This window comes from Diuraphis noxia, unplaced genomic scaffold (assembly GCF_037042655.1).
Source record: "Diuraphis noxia isolate RWA-SAM2 unplaced genomic scaffold, SU_Dnox_SAM2 contig0001, whole genome shotgun sequence".
NCBI classification, from domain to species: Eukaryota; Metazoa; Arthropoda; class Insecta; order Hemiptera; family Aphididae; genus Diuraphis; species Diuraphis noxia.
The window spans coordinates 41050315-41062752 of NW_028301711.1; the positions used below are offsets into that span (position 1 = coordinate 41050315).

The following is a 12438-nucleotide window of genomic DNA, read 5'->3' on the forward strand; positions in this document are numbered from 1 at the left end:
GCTACTCTGCATAAAATCATTTTTTTGATATAGATAAACTTATTTAAAGGTATACAATAAAACCAGTTCTAAATATTGTACCTACTAATATGTATCAATTATTATGACGTTTATATAATAACTAATTTTAGTTATATTATAAAAAAAAATATAAAGGCCCCAAATTATTTTGTACCCTGTACCAAAAATAGCCAATATTTCCCTTATTTGGCAATACTGCAGTCCCTAAATCCTCAAAATAATATTACGTGATATTATGTCATGGTAGTCCCATTCGTAAGCATTCCTAGACATTGCCGGTAGGGTAGTCAAACCACACATACGTTATATAATATATTTATTGATATATTCTAATTCGCCACTAAGTTGTAAATATTTATTTGTTAATTTATTCCAAACGTATACCTACTTAGATTATTGCTTAGATTTTATGATGATTTTGAATATTGAGAGAGTTAGAAACTTCGAAGATTAGTCAAGTGCTTACTCTGACTATCTTATGCGCACACTTATGGTCCCATTAACATTAGCCAAGCTGAAAATAATCGAGTACTTACTTAATACTTATTCGTTTGATATCGGATATTATAATCTAAACCAGTTTGTAGTTTGTAGTAAACTGTTTATTGATTGAAAAAATAAAAATAAAAATAAAAAATCAGTTTATGTATAATGTATAAAATATGCACAATAAGATGTATTTTAAATTTTTTTTAATTAATAGAACATTAAATTTATCCTAACATTAGATAATTATATGCGCTAATTCTTAAATCATTATAAGTTATAGGTTATAACCAATATTGGATGCGTTTTTTATTTAGGTGGCATAACTCTTGTCGTAATGACAATTACTTTGATAGCCATAAAAATAACAAATGCATCCTATTCACAACTTCCTTAAATTTAATTGAAATAATCGATACAAAAATTATAAAAAAAAACTTTTAATAAATATTGTTAAAATATTTAGATTGAATATATTGTAAAAATATTATAGATAACGTTTCATAATAACTCATAAGATATTTTTAAATTAGAATACAATATTTAATTATGTACTTAATGAATAGCGTTGTTAAGATTGCTCTCACTGCAATCAATAGGAAAAAGTTTTCAGTCGTAAAGAATAGTTAAACGGCTACGCCTTTTGATAAAGATTCTCTGAATTTAAAACTAAAATAAAGATATTATTAATAAATTATTAATATGGTTTTAAAGATTAACACTCACATTACGTCATACAAACCAATACCCGCGAAAAAATTAAAGCAAAGTAGTGTATTACCGCGGTTATTTAACGGAAACAATCCAATAAATGAGCTTTGTAAGGAACTAAAATATAAGTTTAATATTTATAAACTATATGGAACTCAATTACGTATGTAAAAATTAAATACTCACGGATGTAGAATACGTTTTTTTAAATCATCGTTTCCCATAAGTAAAATCAATTCATCGAACATCGTTTTTAAAAAAACTGTACCACAATTTGTTTTTTCGATTTCAATCAAGCGAACAGCTGAAAATATTTGCCAAGAAATTATATCTGATGATAAAAGTTGCGCAAAAAATTTAGCGAGGCTTTTTAAACTGTTCGGTTTTGCAAGATGAATAGCGGACACACGCTTCATGAAAATGAATTCTAGAGCACCAGCTATTAAAGGGTTCACTAGACAAAAACTCTGAAAAAAATTAGAAAAAACATGACAATGGTATTCCAAAGTAGGTTCTCTATAGTCTATACATTGTTATTTGTCAATGTCATTCAATATACACACAATATGGCTAAATCATTCAAAATAAACATGACGTGTAATAAACATTGCGACTAAGTTACAATATTTATAACTTCTTATTAAAATAATAATACTCATGTCTTCAATGAATGGTATTTATAGCGGAAAACTATTAGTTTAAAATTAAATATAAAATGTAGATAATAATATACATCTTTATTTAAATATTTTCCAATACATTTTATTTTTAATAGTTGATATAATCACTGATTACAGGCACGGATTGGGCCGGTTCTCCTGTAGTGTTACTATTGTTTTAGAATACTCAACAGATTTAAAGACCTATTCAGCGCGACGGTAGTGGCCATAGGCGCAATTTCAGTTTTTGACTTGGAGGGGCTAAACATATTTAAATGAAACAGACCCGTGGGGGGACTCTATGGCAATTTCATTTTTTTCTCACCCACTTTCCCACATTTAATATATTATAAATTATAATGCATCTATTAATAAAGCGGAAAATATTTGTATGAAAAAATAACAACATTTAGGTAAATAGATGTAATATATATTTATTTATTAAGTATATTATTATAATTGGAACCTTCGGTTAGAAATTGCAAACGTATCTAATATTTTTTCGTTGGACAATTCATTTGATAAATCTCGTTCTATATAAATTAATGACAAATTTGTAAATCTATCTCGATTCATAGATGTTCGAAGCCAATTTTTAATCTTTCTCATTGCTGAGAATGATCTTTCACATGTTGCAGAGCTAATTGGAATTGTTAAAGATAATGATAACAGTTTATATATACACTAATAAGACACTAGACAGTAATTTTATTGTTCTCGTAATACGGCGGGTAACTAAGGTCTAACATCATGTTGTTGCATTGGCTTGTTTCATGTTTCCAGATTTAAACTTTAGAAAAATTTTTCTTGAAACGACGGTTACTGCATTATGTATATTAGATAATTAATCAAGGATTCAATACTTCAATTTAAATATAAATTTTTGAAGGGGCTAATTTTAATATTGGAGGGTCCAAGCCCCCCCCCCCCAAATTGCGCCTATGGTAGTGGCGCAAAACTAAGTTTAAAAAAAACGAATCGGTCACGACCGTAGTATATTACACGAACCAGAGTTTGCCCATTAAATGTATGTTAAATTTTCCCGTTTTCTTTATCCAGGACTACAGAGCTAATGAATGGACAGATTAGTCCGTTGGTGGTATCAATAGATCGGGAGATCGGGCATGATGTGCAGATTTTACCACTGTCATTAAAAAAAAAAAAATTGTTGAAAAACTCCAAATATATTAGCAAAAATGTGTATTTTTAAGCAAAAAGATATCGTGTTCGACCATTTTAGTAATAACGTTTCACGTAGCAGCACCAGAGACCGTATTACCCCCTCTATATACATAAACGTTGTTTACTGGGCAGCGGTTCCCTACCTGCACCCTATCTTGTCGTATTAGTTCGGGCGATTATCATTGTTGATGTATATATTACTATTTCACCGCCATACCGTAATATAAAATACAATTTGTTATAAATCGTTAATTATTGTTAAATAGATAAAATTTTGAACGATGGTCTCAAAGGGTTAAAGATGTGAATATTATATTTATAATAATACAAAAAATAATTGGATATGATTATAAAAAATTTAAAAAAATCCAATATATAAAATGAACAAATATAATAATAATATGATTAATTAATTAAAACATAAAAACCTGTAAATCATATTATATGTCGGTACATAAAATATTTCATAAAAAAATTACTAATATCCACAAAAAAACACTTCGTCGATCTCCATGTAAAAAAGTGCTAAGTCGAAAAAAATCTAGTCGTTTATAAGACTTATGCATCATAAAGTTGTGATATCATAAATAAATACTAACTAAATTAAATTTATTGTATCTCAATAATTTGATTACTTTGCAAAGATGTGTTGTATTTATAAATTAATAATTAAGACCTTTTTACAAAACAAATCAAATAACATTTATACCTAATGGAAGTTTATTAAATAGTATAGTTACAAACGAACATGTTTATTTATCGAAATAACTTCTAGCAGAATAAACAAATAATTGAGATAGAATAAATGTGTTTGAAAATGTACTTAACATTTATTCATTATCTCATATATTTATGATGCAAAAGTCTTGGGTATATGATTTTTTTTTTTTTTTTGACTATGCACTTTTTTTCACTGGATTCAACGTGTGTAGACTGTAGTTTATTAATACTGGATTTTATCAATTGTAACTTGTAAACACGGGAACAGTGTTTGATCCACGACTGTTGTAGTCTACAGATAATACTAACCCTAAATCGTGGTTTGACTACAAATATTAGTATCCCGTAAGATAACATGATACCGATATAAATGAGTGATGACAATATAATGATAATCAATAAAGTAGCTACCAGCTATAGTACCACTACCTTCTTCTAAAATGTTAAAATATTAGCCAACGTGTTAAAAAATTAATGTATTCATTTATTAGTAATAAATATATTCATGTAACTAAATTGGAGCGTATAATATGTTTTTTATAAAGTGCCAACATAAGTATAGATTTCCCGTGCCAAATTTATATACCAATCTGTCCCTGTATCTGTATGGTTAAACTGTGAGTATATTAATAGATACAAAACAACAAATATTAGTATAAAGTTTAAGGGAATTATTACATTTTTAATAGAATTTTTACTTGAATTATGTCGGTAAAAAACTTGTTGTATACACCACAATTTTCAAAACAGCAATCCAAATATTCAATGCACAGGTCCACCTCTTGACCATCTATCAATTGAATTTTCAATAATTCAAGAGCAACCTCAAAGGGGGTTAAATTCAAATTTAGTATTATACTAATAGCTTTTTTTATTGCTATAGTATTACTTAATGATAAGATGTTCATTTCTGGCTCTGTGTTAACAAATAATAATTAAACATAGGTATTTAATTATATATTATGTACTCATGTTATGTAGATATAATGTTTATACTATAGTGCAGTGTTTCCCAACCTTTTTTTACTCAACACCCCTTTTAGATTTAAAATAAAAATCTCACACCCCAATCCCCCCCAACAATTTTTTAAAATTTTAAACGTTTTATTTTTTAATAAGCTATTTAATTTAAGACAAAATATCATTTAACATTTTAACGCTACAATTAAGTTAATTTTAATTTTAAATTTAAAACCTAACCTAACATCAAGTACCTGTCAAGATAGTTAATTTGATATTATTTAAGTGTCTATAAATATTATACCTACATAATTATGTGGATTACATTAGGTATTTTATCCTACGCAGTTATACATTTCATTACAATCAGTTATAAACAAAAAAAACTTTAATGATAGATGAGCGCCCCCTTTAGCGCCCCCCTCATAAAAACGCCCCCTTCAAAATAAAAAATGCCCACAAGGGGGCGGTAGCGCCCACGTTGGGAATCACTGCTATGGTGTAAGGAAAAGATACTATAATAGAGATTATAACTTTATGAGGAATTAAAGTTGTCAGTGTATCAAATATTACAGCCAACACTCAGTTCTTGTTACATGAAATTAAAAGAACAAAATATTAAAATAATAATTGAAATTAATGATGGAAAATAAATATTAAATTTAGTATTAGAGAACTATTTTGTTTGTAAATAGTATTGAAAACATTCAGACTTTATAACTGAAAGTAAGTACATTTTAAGTTTTACATTGCTTCTTCACTGCATTAGCACAAAAGTATAAAATGATAAATATAAAATATCTAAAACAACAATTACTTCATTATTTATTAATGTACAAAAACAATTTTTATATTTAAGTTAAATATTTAAAATAATTGTACATATTTAAAAGTTGTATTGATTTTTAAAAATTAATTTTACATTAAAACATTGATATATCAAATGTTATGTTATTAAAATGTTTTAAATATTATGCATTTGTTTAATTTTACTTTAGAGATCATCATGGACATCCCAAAACCCACAAGCCTTTCATGTATAACATACATAAAAACCTATCGCACCAAGCCCGTACCTACAGCATATTCAATATGACTACTACAAACTTGAAACTAGAAACAAATATTTTATGCTAAACTTTAAACAATAAATAAAATATTTTTTTATACATTTATTAAGTTACCTAACTTTTACAAATACTAGTGCAAAATATGAAATGTTCTGGTGTCAAAAAAATATCTAAATAAACTTAGGAAGTTGTCTAACATTCTCTAATAACTGATGACTGTTTTTTAAGTTGACTGCTATTCTTGCACTGCTAAATTCTCAATAGTTTTAGATGGACTTAAATGGAGTCTTCTATAACATTTTTAATAATATGATTGAAACATGATTTTTGTTAAAATTAATATTTTAAATGTAAAGAAACAAGAATATTTTTGTTTAATATATTTTAGGGCTCTACTACTCGTATTAGTTAGGTATTTAAATTCTTACCACCATCATCTTCGTCATCAGCCATATTTTCATCAAAATCATAATTTGCAAAATAGTAAACTTTACGTTTTTCTTTAAGTATTTGCCTGGCACTATTTTTAAAAATAATTTCATTCAATTTGAAGTCCAGATCATACACAAAAGAATCTAAAGAAAAATAAATAGTGAAACAATGTTATTATAATGTGAATAATAAATAAATATTAATGTAATTTACCTAGTTCATACTGTGGATTGTATTTACAATTTAAAGTAAATGAATGAGTATACTGTTTATGAGGCGCTACTAAATCAAACTGCTGTTCGTCTTCCAAATGATTTTGGTATGTTGACAATACAATTAGTGCTAAACATTGAACCTAAAATACAAGTAAGATACTATTTAAAATAAACTCACATACTTCACTTAGTTTTTTTTTTTATAAATTCCTACTGGTTACACATATCAAATAATTTTAAATGGCTGAATAGCAATAAGTAGTAGAATCTATGTTTACAGACTACAGATCAGGGTGTATAAGGGTTCCAAATAAAGAAGTACAGATTCAAAATTCTCTTAATTTATAATAGTTAGCTATCTAGGGTAGGTACTCATTAAGTTTAATAATTTTAAAATAATTGAATTCAAAAATTTGATAGTTATTATGAAACTCTCTCATAATTTAAAGTACTACAAGTATGGTATATATATATGTGTATATTATGACTTTATAATTAAAAAATAATAATTTTAGCAAATATAATTCCATACTTGGTAATTTTTTTAACCAAGTCATGTTTGTAAGGCCATTTTATAAGAATCATAGGTACACTGATGATGAAATAAATTATGTTTTGAATAAAATTTTATACTTGGTCTATAAGATTAAGGTACTAATACCTATAGTTAAACGATATACCAAGGGTGATTAAATTGTGGCTCACGTCTTATTTAAAAAAAAACCAATATTTACTCATTAAAGATAAAATAAAGAAAATTATAAAATGCATTAATAAAAATTATAACTTTTAATATCATTGTATTTATCCATGCAGATCGTAGACGTATTCATGTGAGCCACCAGCCACCCCTGCAATACACAGATAGTTATTATAATTTTTAACTACTAATGTTAATTTTACATTTAATCAATCACACTACAATAGGTAATTAGTATATCAAATGTGGGGACCTAGTCAAAAAATGGCTTTCAGCTTAAAACAATTATTATCAATAATTGTCTATTTCTATTATAATTATGTCGGTTAAATATTTTGAAATTTTATTATAAATAAGTAATAATAAAATAAATTTTATATTAAAATAATATTAAGTCTCAAAAATGAATAATATAAGTATGCAAATATAGTTAAACAATCAATATTTTTAAATTAATATTGAAAACTATAAGGTATAAACTATAAACTAAATGTATTAATATTTGAACTGATTAAAATCTCATTTTTCATTTAATAAGTAAATAGGTATAAAAGTAGTTATTTACCGATTTACCAATCTGTTCATCTTGTGAAATGTTTTGCAACGTATTAAACAAATATTTTAAGTCATTTTCATTCTGTAGATTCGAATTCAATTTTTTACCACATATTTTCATAATTTTGTCTACCATGCCAATTGAATGTAAATTTGGCGTTTTTATTAACATTTTCAGTATGTCTAATACCAAGCAGTCTTTGGCCTGGATGAACAATGGACATAAAAAATTAGAATTTTATATTAGAAAATATATACATTATTCAAATCCAATATTATGTTAATTAGCATAACTTACAACATTGTTATGCACCAAATGTGCAATAAATATAACTGGTGGTACACACTTATACTCTTCTTTGCATTTGTAAGCATTGGTAAATAAGTAAACACATCTTATCAGAAGCAGTTCTGCTACGTTTGGAAACTGAATGTATACAAGAACACTCGTAAGTACTAGTGGGTGACATTATTTTTTAACAAACAAATAAAACTGTTTACTTTGCAGTTGATGAAAGAAACCAATGTTGCATATATATGTGTAAACTCGAGTGAATCTGATTGTGCTTTCATGATAGACTGGCACAACAGGCCTTTACCACGTATAATGTTTAATTCAAACAATTTTGTACTCGTAAGTCTTATATTTCCTGGGTTTAACTTTTGTACTGCAGTTTCAATAGAGATTTTTAAATTATTCCAATTACTTGACTGTTCAGATAAACTAAAATAATAAAATAATTGATTAAATATACAATAATAATTATTAATAATTAATTTTTTTTTGCTTGACTTATAATTTATAACCTGCAGTTATATTTGTTTTGAAAAAAAATGTGTAATGATCACCATAAATAACAGACCATAAAAGTCAAAATACCTCTAATAATTTATTAAAAATACTCTTTATTTGATATGTATATTGATCACCTGTATATGATTAATAAGACTACTGTCTATTGACTAAATGAACACATACCTATGTTGAATTAATAATAGCTGGAAATACTAATCTATGATTAGACCATTTATATCGCAAAGCATTACATATGTATAAAAAATCATGTCGTCTTAATTCTATGCAGTAGGTATGGATACATATTATGTATGATAAAAATTCAATAATCACTCATAATTATGCATAAGTAGATATTTAAATCAATTATAAGACAATATATATTTTTTTGAACAATGGTAGGTGAGGATTAAGTTTTCAATTAATGAAAATACACTTTTTATGCTTGTGAATATAAAAATAAACTTTGAGAAATATTGTGTTAAATTTTGAAACTCTTGAAACAACAACAAAAATTATATCTACATAAGAAAAAAATTTTGAAAATAAATAGCCCGAAAATTCAAAATATATATTGGTATATTAGATGTCTACAATTATTCTTTTTTATTTTATGATCAACAAGATCAAATTTTCTACAAGAATCCACTAGCAATGTTAAATATTCAAGAAAATTGTCTGCCCCAAAATATAATAAGTATAACAGACAGAAAATCACATCATTCTAAGTCATTCCTCGCTTAGAATCAAAAATGACACTTGTCTTGGTGTTCAAACCACAATAGATACTACACGTCAGACACAAATGCCTGATCTTTGGGAAACCAGAGTCTTATTATTTAAATCTCATAATACCGGACGCATTAATAATTTATGATAAAACATGACCTTTTTAAATACATTAGGTAATCTTATATTTTATAACCCATTTTTAAATGTATTATTTAATTGGCCACAATGTGAATTATAAACAAGGCATCCTTGCTATATTCGCTTGAAAACTGTTATTTTTCTTTCGACAGAAAATAATTGTATACCGAAAAAAAATTAAATACTCTTCAAACCATGGGTTTTTGCTGAAACGTGTTTAAGAATTTTGCGCCCCAGGTAAGAAAAAAAAACACCACCTTTTAACCTAAATTTCTTTAGAAGTAAGTAGGTATTTTTGTAAAACAGAACATGATAGTTTTTTAGTATCTGTTTGAGTGTCTTGCAATTTTTATTACACGAATGACCTAGGTACCGTATTATATAAAAATGCCCTTCAAAATTAATCAAAAAATAAAATAATTTTTTACTTACCTAAATTCGTTCATTTTACCGATGTCGTTCATTTTTGCCTTATTTATTTTCGAATCTGTAAATATATATTATAATATTAAAGTTAATAAAAAAGTATGGTATATAAGGATACATTTTTTTTTTATAGACCTGAGTTAAATTATAAAAATGGATTAGTATATTCCGCAACATCAAAAATTATAGTGAATTATATTAATTTGATGTTCATACTAAATGCTTTTAGAAGTCAGAAAATGAATGAATATACTATTTTAAATTTTTGTTGGAAATGAAAATTATGCATGGTACCAAGAAATAATTAATTTGTATCTTTTTAATATAACATTCATATAAACAAATAGATAATTAAAAAAAATGTGCTGTTGGCAGATATGAAATTGACAATTAAATAAATATATTTGATTGTAAATGTATTTACATTAATTTTGATTGTAAATGTATTTCGAAAAATTTTTAAATTAAAAATTTAGTTTTAAACCATTAGTTCATGGATTATAAACTTGTAGTAATACTTATAATTTCAAAATATTTTTACACAACTACGCTTATCTTTTTATTATTTATTTTAATAACATTATATAATACAATCAATACATTAATAGGTATGCGTATGCACATTGTGTATATTATTTGATGATGAGAGAAGAAAAAATGTAGCTGAAGTTACGAGCTTAATAAACCATCCACTGGGGTCACTTATAGAGCTTGCCAGTATTCCACTCATTTTTCAATTTTTTGTTACAATCTGTTACAATTATAAGAAAAATAATAGGGACTACACTGATAAATATTATGAAAGAAAAAATGTTTCATAGGACGAAGAATCCTCCAACAGGATATTAACTTAAATTAATCTTAAATACTTAAAACCAATTAACTGCTGCAGGTTCAAAATCGATTATATCATATATGTACCAAACAAAATTCTCGGAATTTTATTATTCTGCTTCTGGTTTGAAATAAAAAATGCATGTAGTCATTTAAAAAGAAGCATTATAGCGATAAAAAATGTAGTAATTAAATGAAAAAATATACTTTGAAAAACCTTAATTATTTTTAAAGATAATGAGTAGGTATTTACTGTTAAAAAATCATCCATTATTATATAGTACATAAGTTGACACAAGTTCGTAAAATATTATGAAAATGTATTATATCTATATAATCCCATCAAAACAAATGCCTAAATATTTAAAATTCACATGAAGAAATTCGGTTCTAATAACAAAAATGGCCAACTCAATCGTTTGAAGATAAATTGAAATTAAAAAAATAATATTCTTAACATTTGCATTGAAAAACAACACGAATCCCTTAAATAAGTTTCTATATACCCGAAAAATAGTAAATATAGGACATAGGTACAACGAAATGTGCGAATAGGAAAACTTAAGGTATATGGGGAAGGCAATTGGTCTTAATATTTAAACAAGCTCTCAAATGATACAACAAGAGTGACTTATTATAAGTCACTCTTATACTTAATTCATTTCTCTCAAATTTCTTCTAAAGAGCTATATTACAATTTAAAAAAAAAACAACGAGACTGAATCCTCTCAGAAAATTTTGTGTATTTGAGCCAATGCATTAATATAATAAAGTACACAAGTGATAATGCCACTGATTAAGTCGACTAATGTCCAACTAAAGTGAAGGAATAAACATGGAACTTCGTAAATCTGTAATAATCACGATACCGGATCAATAAAAATGATACAAAACCTATTATGCAGTGATAACAACACGGTCGACCGCGGTGGTCTTAAAATGCGTATTTAACCTAAAAAAAATTTTTTAGGCATACAAACGTTTAGTATACGCAATCGTCGTAGCTGATATGGCATTTGGCAGGAAGATATCTATCACGAGAGTGGTAAACAATATCGTAACAAAATATATATATATATCGTAACAATTAATCAACAACCTGGTATAGATCACAATAAGTAATCCTATAACAATAATTAATTAACTTATGTGACTTCGGCGATGAGAAATAATATACCTTTAATATTATACTATTTATACTACTTATACATGATTATATTATTATTGACAATATGTCGTATACTCACAATATCGACCGCGGCTAAGGAAAGCCGACATATTGAGCTGTGGCTCGTCGTTGTCCGAAGAATAAATGTCAAACATTACAGTAACAATGACGATAACACTACTAATGAATGCGAGCGGATAAGAAAGACCGCTTTCGGGAGCAAGACAACGAAAAACGTGCTACGGATGGCGCGCGATTGCTAATGTTGTAGTGTGCGGTGGCGAGTAAATAGGAGCACGGCAATTGGTGGTGTTTGGCAGCGGTTATGTCGACAGGTCGGCGCGCGCCGCAGAGAGCGCCGTCGACCGTCGTCGTTGTCGTCGTCGTCGTCGTCGCCGGGAACATATTTTCGACACTCAGAATGGAGATAAGGCAGACCCATGTCCACACGCATATCCATTCGTTTGCGGTGACAACCTTAAAAACCACGATTCGTGCCGGTGACATTTTAAACAGGGTGTAGATATTATTCAGTAATGACTGGGTGGGGGCCGAAGGGTCCAACAATAATACTGTAGACGGATTCCTAAATCGACCTTGATGCGTCCACACCATGTTCGCATTCCATCAGTC

General features: G+C 27.2%; 1 protein-coding gene across 1 annotated transcript; it reads right to left on the minus strand.

The window, feature by feature from the left end:
• Positions 1-645: 645 nt before the first annotated feature.
• Positions 646-12115, minus strand: LOC107161519 (pre-mRNA-splicing factor CWC22 homolog). Its single transcript, XM_015507951.2, has 11 exons — positions 11885-12115; positions 9810-9864; positions 8213-8435; positions 8010-8138; positions 7722-7916; positions 6455-6596; positions 6238-6384; positions 4478-4695; positions 1405-1685; positions 1234-1335; positions 646-1176 (listed from the first exon to the last, which is right to left on the minus strand). Exons 1-11 carry the CDS (start codon positions 11958-11960, stop codon positions 1134-1136), a joined length of 1611 nt encoding a protein of 536 aa, XP_015363437.1. The 5' UTR covers positions 11961-12115; the 3' UTR covers positions 646-1133.
• Between the last annotated feature and the right edge of the window lie 323 nt (positions 12116-12438).

Coding starts and splice junctions, on each gene's coding strand:
- LOC107161519 (XM_015507951.2), bottom strand. CDS start 11,960: ATGTTTGACATTTATTCTTCGGACAACGACGAGCCACAGCTCAATATG. Junction 7,917..8,009: donor ATTTGGTGCATAACAATGTT/GTAAGTTATGCT, acceptor TTGTTCATCCAG/GCCAAAGACTGCTTGGTATT. Junction 1,336..1,404: donor AAAAAACGTATTCTACATCC/GTGAGTATTTAA, acceptor CTTATATTTTAG/TTCCTTACAAAGCTCATTTA.